Source organism: Mesoplodon densirostris, chromosome 14, assembly GCF_025265405.1.
Source record: "Mesoplodon densirostris isolate mMesDen1 chromosome 14, mMesDen1 primary haplotype, whole genome shotgun sequence".
Lineage (NCBI taxonomy): Eukaryota > Metazoa > Chordata > Mammalia > Artiodactyla > Ziphiidae > Mesoplodon > Mesoplodon densirostris.
In genome coordinates this window covers 59,107,581-59,126,703 of record NC_082674.1, presented here as the reverse complement: position 1 = coordinate 59,126,703, position 19,123 = coordinate 59,107,581, and the positions used below count along the sequence as shown (strand labels likewise).

The following is a 19,123-nucleotide window of genomic DNA, read 5'->3' as shown; positions in this document are numbered from 1 at the left end:
CCAAATCCAGGAGGCCCAGAGAGTCCCATACAGGACTTACCCAAAGAGGAAAACACCAAGACACACTGCGATTAAAATGACAAAAATTAAAAAGAAAGAGAGACTGTTAAAAGCAGCAAGGGAAAAGCAAGAGATAACATACGAGGGAACTCCCATAAGGCTGTCAGCTGACCTTTAGCAGAAACCCTGCAGGCCAGAAGGGAGTGGCATGTTTTATTTAAAGCAATGAAAGGGAAAAACCTACACCCAAGAATACTCTAACCCAGGGGTCCCCAACGCCTGGGCTGTGGAATGGTGCTGGGCTGTGGAACGGTGCTGGTCCATGGCCTGTTAGGAACCGGGCCGCACAGCAGGAGGTGAGTGGCGGGCAAGTGAGCGAAGATTCATCAGCCATTCCCATTGCTCCCCATCACTCACATGACTGCCTGAACCATCCCCCCCATCACTTGCATTACCTCCTGGACCCCCCCACCCCCCCACCCCCAACTGTGGAAAACTGTCTTCCACGAAACCTGTCCCTGGTGCCGAAAAGGTTGGGGACCGCTGCTCTAACCAACAAGGCTCTTGTTCAAATTTGATGGAGAGATCAAAAGCTTTACAGACAAGCAAAGGCTAAAAGAGTTCAGCACCACCAAACCAGCTCTACAAGAAATGTTCAGGAAATTCCTCTAAGTGAAAAAGAAATGGCTGCAACTAGAAACATGAAAATTATGAAAAAGCTCATCAATAAAGGCAAACATACAGTAAAAGTAGGAAGTTATCCACCCACAAAGCTAGTAGAAAGGTTAAAGACAAAAGCAGTAAAATAATGTATATCCACAATAAGCAGTTAAGGGATGCACAATACAGTTAAATGTAAAATATATCCAAAACAGTAATCATGAGAGGAGGAGAGTACAAATGCAGGGTTGTTAACATGCATTTGAAATTAAGAGACCAGCAACTTAAAACAATCACACACACACATATATATACATATTGCTATATAAAAACTTCACGGTAATCACAAACCAAAAATCTATAATAGATATAAACCAGAAAAGGAAAAAGGAATCCAAACAACACTAAAGATAGTCATCAAATCACAAGAGAACAAAACAAGAAAAAAGGAAAAAAAAAAAGACCTACAAAACAACCCCCAAACAAGTAGCAAAATGGCAATAACATACATATCATTAATTACCTTAGATATAAATGGACTCAGTGCTCTAATCAAAAGAGAGAGTGGCTGAATGGATACAAAAACAAGACCCATATATATGCTGCCTATAAGAGACTCACTTGAGATCTAAAGACACACACACACTGAAAATGAGGGAATGAGAAAAGGAATTCCATGCAAATGGAAATCAAAAGAAAGCTGGGGTAACAATACTTATATCAGACAAGATAGATTTTAAGGACTGTTACAAGAGACAAAGGAGGACACTACATAATGATCAAGGGATTAGTCCAAGAAGAAGATAAAATGATTGTAAATATATATGTACCCAGCATTGGAGCACCTAAATACATAAAGCAAATACTAAAGGACATAAAGGGAGAAATCAACAGTAACACAATAGTAGTAGGGGACTTTAACACCCCACTTACGTCAGTGGACCAGTCATCCAGACAGAAAATCAATAAGGAAACACTGGCCTTAAATGACACATTACACCAGAGGGACATAATTGATATGTGTAGAGCATTCCATCCAAAAGCAGCAGAGTACACGTTCTTTTTAAGTGCACTTGGTACATTCTCCAGGATACATCACATGCTAGGCCACAAAACAAGACTTGGTAAATTTAGGAAAATTAAAATCATATCAAGGGACCTCCCTGGTGGCGCAGTGGTTAAGGATCTGCCTGCCAATGCAGGGGACATGGGTTCGATCCCTGTTCCGGGAAGATCCCACATGCTGCGGAGCAACTAAGTCCGTGTGCCACAACTACTGAGCCTGTGCTCTAGAGCGTGCAATCCACACCTACTGAGCCCACGTGCCTAGAGTCTGTGCTCTACAACAAGCGAAGCCACCACAATGAGAAGCCTGCGCACCGCAACGAAGAGTAGCCCCCACAACTAGAGAAAGCCTGTGCGCAGCAGCAAAGACCCAATGCAACCAAAAATAAATTAAAAAAAATTAAAATCATATCAAGCATCTTTTCTGACCACTATGCTATGAGACTAGAAGTCAACTACAAGGAAAAAACTGCAAAAAACACAAATGAGGAGGCTAAACAACATGCTACTAAACAATCAGTGGATCGCTGAAGAAATCAAAGAGGAAATGAAAAAATACCTAGAGAAAAATGAAAACAAAAACATGATGATCCGAAACCTTTGGGACGCAGCAAAAGCAGTTCTAAGTGGGAACTTTATGGTGATACCAGAATACCTCAGGAAATAAGAAAGCTCATACAAACAACCTAACCTTACACCTAAACAAACTGGAGAAAGAAAAAGCCCAAAGTTAGTAGAAGGAAAGAAATCATAAAGATCAAAGAAGAAATAAAATAGAGACTAAAAAAATAATAGATCAATGAAACTAAAAACTGGTTCTTTGAAAAGATAAACAAAATTGATAAACCTTTAGCCAGACTCATCAAGAAAAAAAGGGAGAGGGCACAAATCATTAAAATCAGAAATGAAAAAGGAGAAGTTACAACCAACACTACAGAAATAAGAAGATCATAAGAGACTACTACAAACAACTATATGCCAGTAAAATGGACTACCTAGAAGAAATGGGCAGATTCTTTGAAGATGTATAATCTCCCAAGACTGAGCCAGGAAGAAATAGAAAATTTGGATAGACCAATTATTAGTAATGAAATTGAACCAGTAATTTTAAAATTCCAAGTAAACAACAGTCTAGGACCAGTGGCTTCACAGGTGAATTCTACCAAACATTTAGAAAAGAGTTAACACCTATCCTTGTCAGAATATTCCAAAAACTTGCAGAGGAAGGAACACTCTCAAACTCATTCTGTGAGGCTGACATCACCCTGATACCAAAACCACACAAAGATATCACAAAGAGAAAACTACAGGCCAGTATCACTGAAAAACATAGATGGAAAAATCTTCAACAAAATATTAGCAAACCAAACTCAATGATACATTAAAAGGATCATACACCAGGATCAAGTGGGATTTATCCCAGGGATGTAAGAGTTTTTCAGTATCCAGAAGTCAATCATTGTGATACACCACATTAACAAGTTGAAGAATAAAAACCACGTGATCATCTCAATAGATGCAGAAAAAGCTTTTGGCAAAATTCAACATCCATTTATGATAAAAGCTCTCTAGAAAGTGGGCACAGAGAGAACCTACCTCAACATAATAAAGGTCATATATGACAAACCCACAGCTAACATCATACTCAGTGGTGAAAATCTGAGAGCATTTCCTCTAAGATCAAGAACAAGACAAGGATGCCCGCTGTCAACACTTTTATTCAGCATAGTATTGAAGCCCTAGCCACAGCAATCAGACAAGAGAAAGAAGTAAAAGGACTGTAAATTGGAAAGAAAGAAGTAAAACTGTCACTGTTTGCAGATGACATGATTCTATACATAGAAAATCCTAAAGACACCACCAGAAAACTACTAGAGCTTTACAGTGAATTCGGTAAAGTTGCAGGATACAAAATTAATATACAGAAACCTGTTGCATTTCTATACACTAACAATGAACTATCAGAAAGAGAAGTTAAGGAAATAATTCCATTTACCATCGCTTCAAAAAGAATAAGATGCCTAGGGATAAATATACCTAAGGAGTTACAAGACCTGTACTTTGAAAACTATAAGACACTGATGAAAGAAATTGAAGACAACGCAGATAGAAACATACTGTATTATTGGATTGGAAGAATTAATATTGTTAAATGAACATACTATCCAAGGCAATCTACAGATTCAGTGTAATCCCTATCAAAATACCAATGCCATTTTTACAGAACTAGAGCAAGTAATTTTAAAATCTGTATGGAAACACAAAAGGACCCCAATATCCAAAATAATCCTGAGAAAGAAGAACAGAGCTGGAGGAATCATGCTCCCTGACTTCAGACTGTACTACAAAGCTATAGTAGCCAAAACAGTATGGTGGTGGTACAAAAACATACACATAGAATAATGGAACAGAATAGAGAGCCAAGAAATAAGCCCACGCACTTATGTTCAATTAATCTATGACAAAGGAAGCAAGAATATACAGTGGAGAAAAGTCAATCTCTTCAATAAGTGGTACTGGGAAAACTGGACAGCTACATGTAAAAGAATGAAATTAGAACGTTCTCTAACACCACATATAAAACGACACTCAAAATGGATTAAAGACCTAAATGTAAGACTGGAAATCATAAAACTTCTAGAAACAAACATAGGCAGAATACTCTTTGACCTAAATCGCCACACTATTTTTTTGGATCCTTCTCCTAGAGTAATGGAAACAAAAGCAAAAATAAACAAATTGGACCTAATTAAACTTAAAAGCTTTTGCACAGCAAAGGAAACCGTCAGCAAAACAAAAAGACAACCTACTGAATGTGAAAAATATTTGCAAATGATATGACCAATAAGGGGTTAATATTTAAAATATATAAACAACTCATAAAACTCAACATCAAAAAAACAACTGAAGACCTGAATACAAAATTGGCTGAAGACCCAAATAGACATTTCTCCAAATAGTACATGTAGATGGCCAGCAAGCACATGAAAAGATGCTCAACATCGCTAATCATCAGAAAAATGCAAATCAAAACCACAATGAGATACCACCTCACACTTATCAGAATGGCTATCACTAAAAAGAACACAAATAACAAATGTTGACAAGGATATGGAGAAAAGAGAACTCTCATACGCTTTTGGTGGGAATGTAAATTGATACAGCCACTGTGGAAAACAGTATGGAGAATCTTTAAAAAACTAAAAATAGAATTATCATACGATCCAGCAATTCCATTTCTCGGTGTATATCTGAAGAAAATAAAAACACTAATTTGAAAAGATACATGCACCCCAATGTTCATAGCAGCATTATTTACAATTGCCATGATATGGAAGCAACCTAAGTGTCTACCAACAGATGACTGGATAAAGAAGATGTGATATTTATATATAATATCACACAATGGGCTACTACTCAGCCATAAAAAAAAATGAAGTTTTGCCATTTGCAGCAACAGGGTTGGACCTGGAGGCACTATGCTGAGTGAAATAAGTCAGGCAGAGAGAGACAAATACTGTATGATGTCACTTACATGTAGAATCTAAAAAAATACAACCATCTAGTGACTATAACAGAAAAGAAACAGAGTCCCAGATATAGAGAACAAACTAGTGGTTACCAGTGGGGAGAGGGAAGAGGGGTGGGGCAGTAGTATAGGGGGAGAGGATGAAGAGGTACAAACTATTATGTGTAAAATATGCTACAAGGTAAAACACGGGGAATATAGCCAGTATTTTATAATAACTATAAATTGAGTATAACCTTTAAAAATTGTGAATCACTTTATTGTACACCTGTAAATTATATAATATACGTCAATTATACTTAAAAATTTTTTTGAAATATACAGAAAGTTTTCTCTATAAACTGACAATGACTACTTAGAAAAGTACGGGGGTGTGTGTTTGGAGGGGGGGGAATTCTATTTTTCAATAGCTATAAAAAATACTTAAAAATAAGTCTACCAGGAAATGTGTAAGATATCCATAAATATTTGTCAAATAAATGAAAACTGTATAACTCTTTAGACTTTTAAATGCCTAACAAATTTATAGAAATGATGTTTCTGGATGGGAATATTGTTTTATAAATAAAATGACAAATCTGGGACAGAATCTATAGTCCTGCAACATAGCTCTAGTGTATCAAAGAACTTAGGCTACAGGAAATGTCTCAAACTTGACATTTGAGAGATAGGGTGGGGCGAAATGGAGGTAAAATTGTGTATTTATAAAAATAAAAACAAGTTAACATCTTGCACTAAAATTAATTTCATATGAATAAAAATGTAAAGAAAAAAGAGAAAAGGGACAGTGGAAACAACAGAATTAAGAAAATTTAATAATGCTTAACTGATGTTAGGATGGAAGGACTATTTAAGCTTCAAAGCATGACATAAAGTTAAAAAATTAAAACTTCTGTGTGAATAAACACCATTGTAAAAGGTTAACCTAAACTGGGAAAATGTATTTGAAATGTAACAATAGAGACCTTTTTAAGACCAACTGAAAAGAAAACAAACCCAAGTCAAAAAACAAGTGAAGAATAATGAAATTAACTTTCAAAAGAGAAAACATAAATGGCTAACAAATATGAAAAATAATCTTAATTTTTTGGATTCAAGATATGTATGGTGAAGTAGTCGTGAGAGTACATTGTCCAGCAGTCTAATGGTAAAAACTTGTTAAAAGGGTAGTTCTCAATATTGCAAAGAATATGGTAAAATAGGCATATCTCACATTCATATGTAGCTAACAGGAATCAAAATGGGCTTGGCAGTGAGACCGCAAGTTTTAAAACATCTGCATTCTGTAGCCTCCGAAAATAAATGTCTCTTAGTTCAAATTTTCATTAATGAAAAGTTTGTTTTGAGCCTGTATGTCAGGCATTATGCTGAATGCTTTACATTTGTTTCATTTAATTCTCATGATTATCTTGTAAGTATTATGTATCTTTAAGAGGTAGACCATCTGAGGCCCAAAAGGGAAAAAACTGCTCAAGGTTATTACACACTAGTAAACAAGATAGAAAGCATTCTGTCTTGGGAAAGTGCTTGTGATGTTAATTAAGAACAAACACATGGGCTTCCCTTGTGGCTCAGTGGTTAAGAATCCGCCTGCCACTGCAGGGGACATGGGTTCGATCCCTGGTCCGGGAAGATCCCACATGCCGCAGAGCAACTAAGCCCATGCGCCACAACTACTGAGCCTGCGCTCTAGAGCCTGCAAACCACAACTACTTAGCCCATGTGCCACAACTACTGAGCCCGTGTGCCACAACTACTGAAGCCTGTGTGCCGCAACTACTGAAGGCTGTGCACCTAGAGCCTATGCTCCGCAACAAGAGAAACCACCTCAGTGAGAAGCCCGTGCACTGCAACAAAGCATAGCCCCTGGTCGCCACAAATAAAGAAAGCCCGTGCACAGCAATGAAGATGCAACACAGCCAAAATTAATTAATTAGTTAATGGAAAAAAAAAAATGAACACACTTGGGGAATCCCCTGGTGGTCCAGTGGTTAGGACTCCTTGCTCCCATTCCAGGGGGCACGGGTTTGATCCCTGGTTGGGGAACTAAGATCCTGCAAGCCATGCAGCGTGGCCAAAAATAAAATAAAATTAAAAAATAAAATAGAATAAAAAAAGAATAGCACAACTTATAAAATTACACCTACTAATAATTTTCTTAACAATGTAAAGGAAAAAAATAGTAAAAATCGAAAGTAATTACTCACTATGTTATTAATAATATGTTATTAATGTAATTATTCCTACTAATAAGATTGAGGCTTATTCTTATTTCTATTTACTTTTCTACAGTTGAACTTTAAAAAAATTTTTAGCCAAAATTAAAAAAAAAAAGTAGTAAGTACAGGAAATAGACAAAAGTGAAAAATCAAAGAGAAAATTTTTTAAAAATCCAACAAAACCAGTGCAAGTACATTAAGGAGAGGCTTTCAAACCCTTATTTTTGATTTACATTCAAAGCTTAATTTGGTTATGCACATACAGATTTACTCTCTACTTACCTTCCTTTGGTTCATTTCTCTTCCTTTCTTGAGGGTACTGTATTAGGGATTTCATAAGCATCCACTGCATTATAAGGAACTTATATTTGGTATTTGGAAATAAAGGTTAAGTTATTTGTTCAAATTCGGAAAAGGAGAACAGTGGTTGATTTCCTAAATACTGGTTTACTTTGCTGCTACTAATGCTGTTTTTTAAAAAATATGCACTTAAACTAGTGGGAATTTTTTTGTTTATTTTCATCTTTTTAAATTAAAAATTCCAGCTTCTCAACTAATTCTTCTGCTTTTTTGTGGTATTTCAGGCATACACAAGCCAGTTTGTATCCCTTGTGATGTTTGCTCTTATGATGTGTGATGACAGGATCTCCATGCAAGAGAGACGCAAAGAGATCATGCTTGGATTGAAGCGGCTGCCTGGTATGAAGATACTCACACACTCTACTTGTTGTCTAAGGGAGTGGGAAATAAATGGGTGAAGTTGTGGCTTGTACCTATTTAGTCAGCATCATACTTTACACCTGTGTGTTTAAAAACCCCACAGTGATAGCACAGAAGATTAGAAACGTTGGTCTTTTATCGGTTGCTACCCATATGTTATTATTATTATATTGGTTTAGTTTATTGTCCTCTTTTCATAGATTTTGCTAATATTACTTCTTAACAGATTTAATTAAGGAAGTTTTGAGCATGGATGATGAAATTCAGAAACTGGCAACAGAACTTTATCACCAGAAGTCAGTCTTGATAATGGGACGTGGCTATCATTATGCTACTTGTCTTGAAGGGGCCCTGGTAAGTCTTCTCACTTACAATTTCAGAATGTTGACTTATGGACCTGGCACATAGCCATACTTTATTTATTTATTTATTTTTAAAATTTTTATTAATTTTGGCTGCATTGGGTCCTCATTGCTGCACGCGGGCTTTCTCTAGTTGTGGCGAGCGGGGGCTACTCTTCGTTGTGGTGCATGGGTTTCTCATGGTGGTGGCTTCCCTTGTTGTGGAGCATGGGCTCTAGGGTGTGCGGGCTTCAGTAGTTGTGGCACACTGCTTCCGTAGTTGTGGCTTTCAGGCTCTACAGCACAGACTCAGTAGTTGTGGCACATGGGCTTAGTTGCTCCATGGCATGTGGGATCTTCCTGGACCAGGGCTCGAATCCATGTCCTCTGCATTGGCAGGTGGATTCTTAACCACTGCACCACCAGGGAAGTCCCAGTCATACTTTTAGACTAAATGAAATAGGTGAAAATTTTACAAAAGTGCCTTTATATTTATGCATTCTGATTTGTTTACCTTGAGGTATAACAAAGTATAACAGAATGCTTAATTCAAAAGTGAAAATCAAGAAGAGTACATTTTAGCATGATACTGTGGGTTTAGCAAGTAACTTCGGTTATTTTTTTGTCCAAATATGAGTAAAATAAATATTAAGTTCTCTAGGTGTGAGATTTAATTGAAGTCAAATATGAAGCAATTGGGAGATCAGTTACAAAGAAATATGAGTACATTCATGATAGTCTAAATTCTTCAAAAAGTCCTTGTGGAGTTCTAAAACTTCCAAATAGTTGTTGACATTATATTCAGAAATAACGATCAGTTAACCTATTAGCTATATTTGCACATCAGTGATCCTTTAATACTTTTGGATAAATAGATAGGGACTTCAGACATCAGATGTCTAGTGTAATATTTAAAGAATGGGTTTTTGAAAAACAGACTGAAGACTAATCTAGTTTCTTCCTATTAGAAAATCAAAGAAATCACTTACATGCACTCTGAAGGTATCCTTGCTGGTGAGTTGAAACACGGCCCTCTAGCTTTGGTGGATAAGTTGATGCCTGTCATCATGATCATCATGAGAGATCACACCTATGCCAAGTGTCAGAATGCTCTTCAGCAGGTGGTTGCTAGGCAGGTAAGTCAGGAGCTGCTGTGAGGACACCTTGGGGGGTTAAGAGTTGGGTCACTAAAGCTTATTTGAATTTTATGACATTTAAAGTGATAGACCAGTACCCATCAGGTGGCTTACAAAACATGCTTAGGTTTGCATGTGAGTAATCTGAGATACTCAAGAGTTTTGACAGGACCTAGCTCATAGTTCTCATAATACCAGAACCAAGATTAAAAATGAGGTCTTGGTCTCCAAGTCCTGTCTTCTTCAATTAGTGTATGCTGTTCTCTTTTAATTTAATATTCTTAAATGTGTATTTCAGGAGGAACTAGATTTTACATTAATATTACTGGTGCTGTGCTTAATGGAGTTTTCTTCAGATCATTTGGCTTTGTATGTAAATTTCCAAAGATGTTACTCTCTAGTCACAATGTAGTGGTTACAGACTTGGGCTTTGAAGGCAGGTAGTCCTAGATTTAAGTACCGAGCCTGGTATTTCTTAGTTGTGTGAGTTTAAGAAAGCACTGAATCTTACAAAGTTTCTGTTTCCTTGACTTACCACATGGGATTGTGAGTTTAAATAAGCCTATGTCAGTGAGGCCACGTGTGAATCGTGCAGTGCAAAATTTGCATGCTCATGTGTTACAGCCCTGCTTTTGCTTAACCAGTGATTGCTAGTGTGATTTCTTTCCCAGGGACGGCCAGTGGTGATCTGTGATAAGGAAGACACTGAGACCATTAAGAACACAAAAAGAACAATCAAGGTGCCACACTCAGTGGACTGCCTGCAGGGCATTCTCAGCGTGATCCCCTTACAGTTGCTGGCCTTCCACCTGGCTGTGCTGAGAGGCTATGATGTAAGTGATGGACCGCTTTGGGCTGGCTTTTCACCCTGGTATATTTTGATAGTTTCCTTCTAAATTTTTAGCAATAGAATTTGAGAATTCCCTCATACATATCTCTGTCACTTGTTAATTTCCATGGCCCAATTTGTAGGTTACATCCTAACATTTTCATACCCATGGAACTTGAAGGAATCTTGGACGTTACCTCCATGACTGGAGATTACGTGTTTTCTTTCTGTGTTTCTTAATGAGGTAGCTATTGGAAATTCTTTATTTGGGACTTTCTCACACACTGTAGGACTCTCAGCATTCCTGGTCCCTCATTCATTGTGACAGCCAAAGTGACAATCAAAACATCTGCTCTTATACGTTTCTAGTGTCCCCTGAGAGGGATGCCACCTCATAGAGGACCACAGGAGTTTTTCTTGTGCCGGTCTGGCTCCTTTGGAATTCTTTTACCTGATTTCAAGTCTTTTAAAGATATATTACTATATTTTCTAATCTAATTCTTTGTAGTCTATAGTAAAGATGGTTAATGAACATGTTTTCTGTTTTATGTTTTTTATAAGCAAAAATAATTTGCTTATAGCCATCCCCCCCCAATATCTGTATAATCTCTCAAAAATTGCTGGGTTTTTTTTTTTTTTGCAGGTTGATTTCCCGCGGAATCTAGCCAAATCTGTAACCGTAGAATAAGGAACATCTGAAACTGGGCAATTAAGCAACACAAGACACCTTTTGTATTTAAAACCTTGATTTAAAATATCACCCCCTAAGCCTTTTCTAGTAAATCCTTATTTATATATCAGTTATAATTATTCCACTCAATTTGTGTTTTTTGTGAAATTACCTCATATTTTCCCAGTAATTTGTGAGGGAGTTTGAATAATGGAATCTATATTGGTATTGGTGTCAGAAAGAGATTTAGCTCTCATTTTCATTAAAGGATGCTGAGTGTTGGATTTCCGGGCCCTCCACTTCAATCTGAGAGGCAGCCAATGAAAGAGTAGTGCATTTAATTGGAATATTTAAAGCCAACAGCAATGCACTTGGACATTTAATTCAGTTATAAAGAGAAGATGCTGTGATTTATTTTGAAATTTGTTTTGTTATTTTGTTTTTAAATCAAACTGTAAAACTTAAAAACTGAAAACTTTTCTTTGTGGGATTTCTAAGTTGTTAACCTTAGTCTCTCAAACTTATTGCCTGTTACCTGTATGTCAAGGTATCTTAGGAAGATAAATAGTATAGTAGTGCGTTGGTTTTCTCCAGCCCTTGATAGAAAATACTTGCACAATTTCATAGCACAAACTTTAAATTTGAGCTGCTTTGTACAATTGACAATATGATTTTAAGTTTGAAGATGGGATACGTGCATGTTGTATATCCTACTCCTTGTTTTTTCATCTCCTGAAAGTGGTTTTTAATTTCCTCGTATCTGTAGTTTTTTTTTTAATTACTGCTGAATGACATTTTATCTTATTCTTTGAAATCACCACACAGAGTTGCTATCAATGTCTCAAATTAATACCAATATATTCAGAATTCTCTTCAACTTTGTCCCAGAGAAGAATTACCAGCAGTTAATTTTAACTTCTCTCACTGCCTTGTTGCATCAAACTAGTAGTACCTTTGTGCCAATTTGGAAGCTCCTTGCAGTTGTTTGGAAGATTTACAAGTCTTTTGACGAATCATTTGACTCTAAATGTATACGATGGGCTAGAATTAGAAAAAGCTATATGCTTTACACTGATATTAATGAAGGATTATATAAAATTTAGTATTACTTTCTAGGTATTTTTCTCTCTGTATATTCTGTTCTACCCCTGAAAAATATTTAGGAATGAAGAAGATATAAATAATACTGAGGTGCCTTCAGCTAGCTAGTGTCAGAAATGGAAACTTACAATTTAGATTAAAAAATTTAAAGTAGAATATTAGCTTGACACCCAAAAATTGTAATAATTTCTTCACGGAGCTTTTTTGGCCACACCTTGGGCGTTACAGGATAGTGTGTTTATGTTTTGGTTCAGTCCTTCTCTTTCAAAAGTTTTCACTTTTAAATTGTGAAGGTAAGATATTTAGTATAATTAAGTAAGCTCAGTCTTTTCCTTTTTCTGTGTTTGAACTTCTTGATGAGGTTACGATTTTCTAGTAGCTATTGGAAGAGAAGCATAGAATTCTGCCTTGTGTTAGGGTTAGACAAAGAATTGGCATATTTTGAGGTAATTCAGAAGGACTCTTAGATTAAGACTAGAAACCTGTTTTTAAAATGAAATAGGATTACTGTTCACATTTATATAGCTACTATAGCTATATTTATCTTATTTTAATTGTTTCTAATATTATTTTGTGTAGGCCTGCTAGTTTTAGTATGTGTGTAGTGTCATTCTTACATTATATTAGCATTTTATGTACATGATTTATATGGATTTGTAGCATTTCCAAAGTTCAAATTAGCTTTCTAAGGGAAACTGATATGTGAAATCAATCATTAATTTTCAGTCTCTGTTTCCTCTCCCTCTGTGTGTGTGCGTGTTTGGTGTGTCTATCTTTCTCTAGCTCTCAAACACACACATATACACTTCAGGCTAGGGCAAGTTCTAAACCGAATCTCAAAAACCAATAGTGAGAAAAAAAAAAGTGATATTTTCCAAACAAACGTGGCTTCCATTCCCTACCCCTTCTTCTTGCTCTCTACCCTGTTTAGTGTAGTGATTTGTAGATGCTTTTATGAATTATGAACACAAAAAATACTGTAATGAGGCAAACTGCTAATAAGTGTGGATGCTCAGTTAAAACCAGTATAATACAGGATAAGAAAATCTGATTTTTCAGGAAAGATATTCTACAAAAGGAGTCCTTTCTGTAAAAAATTCTTTCTTGTAGTACATTTAAAATTTAAATTCACTCATGTATAACTTAGAGTTCCTTACCACAGGTCATGAGCCCTTTGTAGGCCAGAGGTCATGTTAGCATCTAACACATGGCCAAGTACATGATTGTAACTTTGGCATCAGTCAGCTTTTCTGTCTTTTTAAATCACCTATGCCATAGGAATAGATGGTAGGAGGAAAATTAATGTTAACTGTTTTTAGCTTGTTATAACTCTGTCAACACCCTATTATGGGAAAGTCACTGTACTAGAAACTGAAAAACACATCCTGTTTAAAGCAAAGTCCACTTGTCCCCAGATGGACTCATCACTCATGGAGACTAGGATCATTGGAAGGCACAGGGTGAGAGAGTGGAAAAATGAAGTTGAGCTGTTAAATGTTGTGAGTGGATTTGTTCACTTAAATCATGGTCCAAGTTTTGGTGCGTATCATGTTCCTAAGAGGTGAAGTGCATTTTGTAGAGTAAGCTGTTATAACAGGCTGTAGATCCATGTGTCTGTGGTACTCTAAGGAACAGCAGTCATTAGATGCAAAGGTGAGAACAGCCAAGCATCACAACTAAAAGGGAACTGACACAGTGTGATGTGCAGATGGGGCTGTTAGAGTGCTAATAAAGATTTTCTCTCTTAGGTTCTTAGGAAATTGTTTCTGAGATGACATTGTCTTATCCTTTTGCATACAGGTCTCTTGACCTGAGTTAATTATGAGGATGAGAGGAAAAGAACCCCTTTTTAGCTCCTTGGTAGTATTCCTTTGACACATTTCTATAACTCTTCAAAGAAGGAAAACCAGCTGAAATGTTTGCTTTAACAAACATATTTTAAGAAGTCCTTTGGGGTCAGTTTCCTCTCTTTTTTTTTTTCAATTAGGATATATACTATAGCAATAAAAGGGAACGACTAATGTTAATTACTTATTGTATGCTACAACTTAAGTGATTTTTCTAAAAAGCACAATGTCGTTGAAAATGTTTATTTAAAAAGAATTCAGAGCTCGCATTGAATTTGTGAAGGCCAAAGAAATTGAAGGGAATGGTAAAGAAAGATAAAGAAGTCTTATATCCACATATTTAGTAGATGTTGTATACCAGAATACCAGGTGGTGTTTTACCTGCGAAAACATATTTCAGATTACCTTCTTTGTTTTTAGTGTTAGAGCCTCAGGTTTAAAAGTTTTAACAATTAAATCATTTTTCCCCACAATATTTAAAGATTGTTAATCTATCAGTATTTCCCTAGCTTGATGAATTTAACTGTATCTTTAGATCTGTGACATGATAACCAGTAGGAATGATAATATTAGCTTTGAACCAGTAGTATCCAGGGTTAAAATAAAGATCATAGTTAACTAGCAAAACTGTAAAGTTATGCCATATTAACTTGTGAGTCTGTAATAACTTGATATCAATGTTATGGAATATGCCATAAATAATGGCTAACAAGAACTTCTTAGGAAATTCTCAAATTACCTTTCTTACTACACTAGTTTTCAGAATGAATATAGAAGTGATCCTGTTAGCTTTTTAAAACTGTTCTGCAGTTAATTTTTATTTTTTGCTTAAATAAAACTTTCAGTATTTGTTTAAATTATATTTCTTGCAAGCTAGAAATTTTAGAATCATCCTGCCTTTGTTTCAGTTTTCTGTTCTTCAAGATGAATGTTTAGTTTACTGAGCCAGTTGGTCATTTCTTCCTCATGTCTTCTGAGTCCAGTGACTATAATTCTGAACTGTGAATAAGTTACCAAAAACTTGCTGAGAATTGCATTTTGAAGCAATTTGCCAATGTTTGAAGTGTATACATGTTTGTCATTGTGTTAAAGATTGTATTGTACTAAGAATGTAGCCAATGTTTACTTTAGTTGTTGGTAAACATTTTTGATGCTAAAAGTTTATTCATTACTGTTGCTTTTAAAAAGAAGAAATATTACATAAATATATTTAAAAGTCACGTCTTCACTCCAACTTCCCAATTATTTTAAAAAGGATTATTAGATAAAACAAAGGCTCTACTTTTTCTGATGTTATACTCTGTAAATATTATACTTTCTCAAGTCTTTTAGAACTTTTTGTGACACTATGTTGTTTCTAGCAAATTTACAGGGTATATGCAGTGATCAACAACTTTGTTTAAGTGAATTGATAGTTGCAAAAGAAGGATATTTAAGATGGGTGAATAGCAAGTACAGCATATACTCCAAATCTAAAGTTTCTGTAGTATCTGGCAATCTCTTAATTATTGAACAAAGAGTCCTTTTACAGGATCCTTTTATAAACAGCAAGCTAAAGTCTCTATCCCTAGTGCTTACAGCACTTGCTGTGTTTTGCAGGAGACAGAGTTATGCCAGGGTGGTTTGAATGAATAGATGCGCTGTGTTGCCTTCCCGTAGAATTGAGCCCAATCTCTCATCTCTCTTTCACTCTGTGTTGCTCTGCAGCAAAGCCCAGATCCACACCAGCATGGATCATTTTTTCCACAGGCCACATTTTTTAACATAAAATTTAGCTTTACTCCTAGTGAAAGGTTTTCTTTAAATTCTCTTCAGTTCACTATCAGTAAGTATTTACCAAGTGCATATTAAAGGCCAAGAAATAATCTCCCTAAAAATTAAGAGGCCACTTTTCACTGAAGTGGATTTGAGGAAAAATAAGTTCTTTAATTTTTTGGATGAAGGAAAGAAGGCCTTAAGTTTCTCCCATTAATCTGAGGTTAAAATGTTCTATCTAATTTTAAAAAATGATGTAGAAGCTTTATTAGTTTAACAAGCATCCTGGAGATAAAAAGTAATCTTGTAGGGCTTCCCTGGTGGCGCAGTGGTTGAGAGTCCGCCTGCCGATGCAGGGGACACGGGTTCGTGCCCCGGTCCAGGAAGATCCCACATGCCGCGGAGCGGCTGGGCCCATGAGCCATGGCCGCTGAGCCTGTGCGTCTGGAGCCTGTGCTCCACGATGGGAGAGGCCACAACAGTGAGAGGCCCGCGTACCGCAAAAAAAAAAAAAAAAAAAAAAAGTAATCTTGTAATAATATACAGAGAAGTTGCCGGGTTATAGGTCATTTAACCAGCTGACCCCTTCCCAGGAAGTATATATGTAATAAGATAAATTTATTATTCTCTTTTTGGTTAGCATGTACACAAGAGATTATTTCCAAGGTTGAAAAGACATATTGGTGAACTTCATATTAACATGATTCATTGACTCAAAGCGCCACGGTTCACACATGTATTTTCTTATAGAGAATGCTGTTATGTAGCCATATTTCCTTTTCCATATTTCAAAAAATTTTTGATATGAAGTATGGATGTGTAATTGAAAATATGGAATAAAAAACAGAGCTTGTAAACAATTGGAGAAGTGCTCTCTGGATAGAATTATAGTTATTTCCTTCCCATTCATTTATCAATCTACCTTTGTATATGTTTATATAAAATTAAAAAGACTTTACGCCTGTTAGAATGAAAGCAGTTGGCATGTTTTCATATGCTCTTAACTTCTGCAGTTTAGCGACCGATTGCATTATTTCCAACAATGCGAATAAGGTACATTGTGGAACTCACAGCTATTGCACACCCAGGGGATCTTTAGAGGTTAATTTTTGCCTCCATCACTTAGCTCTGTATGCTTTGAAATGGAGATAAATATGGTGAGGTCTTAGAAGGAAAATGGCCAGAATTCCCAAAGCCTGGAATATGGGTAAATACTCATTGAGAGTTCTAGATGCACTATACCTAAAAGGCAAAGGATCACTTGTTCTTAACTAATATATTCTTAATTTGTGAGACCCAAAGGTTGATAGCTGTTAGTTTTAGATTGTCGTGCAATAGCCAGGGTGCAAAGGTCTAGATGTGTCAGGATCACTACAGTTTGTTTCTGCCAACGGCCCCTTTCAGGTGACACTGTTGTTGGCATTAAGAAAAGCCAGTGTGGCATCAGTCAAGGATGTTTTACTATGGCAAGTTCAATGTGAGATGGACTCGTTAGAAAGCTTTGTCTTCAAATAATGCCCCTAACTGGGATGGAAAATAGTCTGAGACGATAAAGACTTTCAGTTTCTAGGTAATCGAAATTGCATTAAATTCAGGTTTCTTTCTGTTAGATTTGAATGTATCTAGCCGGTGTGATTTACGGGGGCTTTTGGTTGTTGTTGTTTTTTCCTATTTACTTTGTACATAGAGTTGTTTTGAAATATTGAGCACATTTGCTTTGAATTTTATCTCTTGCTTTCTGTTTTGTATTTGTCCTTTGAATAAAATTATAAACTCAATATTGATTTTATTCTTAATTTGCTTTTACTGCTGCTATGCAGAAACCTAGGAACTGTGGGAGATCTTCATAGGGTTTCTGTCTTATGTTCTTGGTTATTAACTTGGAATCATGTATTACTGAAGTTCAAAGCATTTCTTTCTTTGAAAGAAACAAAAAATCTTAAAACTTCTTCATATAGGTAGGCTTTTTCTGTGCTTTAAGTGAAGTGGAAAAATATACTGGCCTCTGAGCGCAGAATTTACTTTACTGACACATTAGTAACTTAAGTACTTTGAGTTGTTTTCTTAGCAGAGACAGGTTTATATCAATTTATTTGCAAATTCCTGGTTGTTCCTGTGACAGGACACAGGAATGAAGGACAGTGACTGAGATTCCCCAAGATAGAGAAAAGTTAGCTGCCTTACAGACACATTGGTCTCTTCAATTTGACCTTCCCAAAGTGTGATGTTCTTAAGTTAATGGTTCTCGACTCCTTTGGGCTTAATATGCTAAAATGAAGTAAGGGCAGCTCTGAGAATGTTGACAATCACCCTATCAGAAGATAGGGCTGATTTTTAATGTTATTATTTTTAAAATTAAAGAATCTATAATGGCTTGGCTTTGGTCAAATAGGATGCCTCAAAATTGAATCATTATTTAAATAGATATTCTCTTCACAAAAATTTAACAGCCAAGTCTTGCTTTTCTTGTCAATCTTAACCTTGTGCTGTCCAGTGTACTGGGTACACCAGGTACACAGATCATATGAAAAAGGACCCATGGACAAATGAACTCAGTGTAAACAACATATATCTCTGTGTGCCTGAGCATATGACTTTGCCATAGCAGTTGCTTAATAAAATACTTGCTGACCTAAGTTATAGTCTAAGTAGCATTTTTTTCCCCTTATTTTTCTTTCAGTGCCTTTACTTGCTGAGTTAGAGTTTGGTCAAGAAATCATAAATCACTACTGGCATTTCCAGTAGGAAGGGATTTAATATGGAAATTTGGTTTACACAGCCATTAATTCTGGGAAATGCAGATCAGGGAGGGCACTGTGAAATCTGCCAGTGTAGGAATTGCAGCGAGCTACTGTCGGTGATCTCAGCTGTCCAAAGCATCGGGGTGGATGATTGTCAGGAAGATACTGGTGAGTCCCACATTAGCTATCTGATGCCCATTAGTCTGTTTGCAGTTGCCACTAGAGAATATTATTTCTACTTCTCTTTTCCCGGCCAAATTGTTCACAAATGGCTCTCATTGGTGAAATCTAATTGGATCTCTGTGTACAAGTATCCAGTAGAGGGGAGAATTTAGAAGGGTGAGGATAGTACAGAATATTGAACAGATGTTGTCCATCACAGTTCACCCTTTGGAATACACAGCATCTATACTTACCCTTGTATCCATGTTTAAATTTCCAAAGAAGAACAAAAAGAATATCATGATTCTGCCTGATACACAGCAACTATCCCTGTTGAAACAAAGATGC

At 36.2% G+C, this 19,123-nt stretch overlaps 1 protein-coding gene across 2 annotated transcripts in view; it reads left to right on the top strand.

Moving 5' to 3' along the window:
• Positions 1-17,625, top strand: part of GFPT1 (glutamine--fructose-6-phosphate transaminase 1) — a 66,611-nt gene extending 48,986 nt beyond the window's left edge. For both annotated transcript variants that reach the window (XM_060116722.1, XM_060116721.1), the window contains 5 exons: positions 8,058-8,172; positions 8,420-8,547; positions 9,503-9,670; positions 10,342-10,503; positions 11,143-17,625. In XM_060116722.1, coding sequence (XP_059972705.1) covers positions 8,058-8,172; positions 8,420-8,547; positions 9,503-9,670; positions 10,342-10,503; positions 11,143-11,187 — 618 coding nt within the window. In that variant the 3' untranslated portion in view covers positions 11,188-17,625. The remainder of the gene's footprint in view (positions 1-8,057; positions 8,173-8,419; positions 8,548-9,502; positions 9,671-10,341; positions 10,504-11,142) is intronic.
• Positions 17,626-19,123: the final 1,498 nt, after the last annotated feature.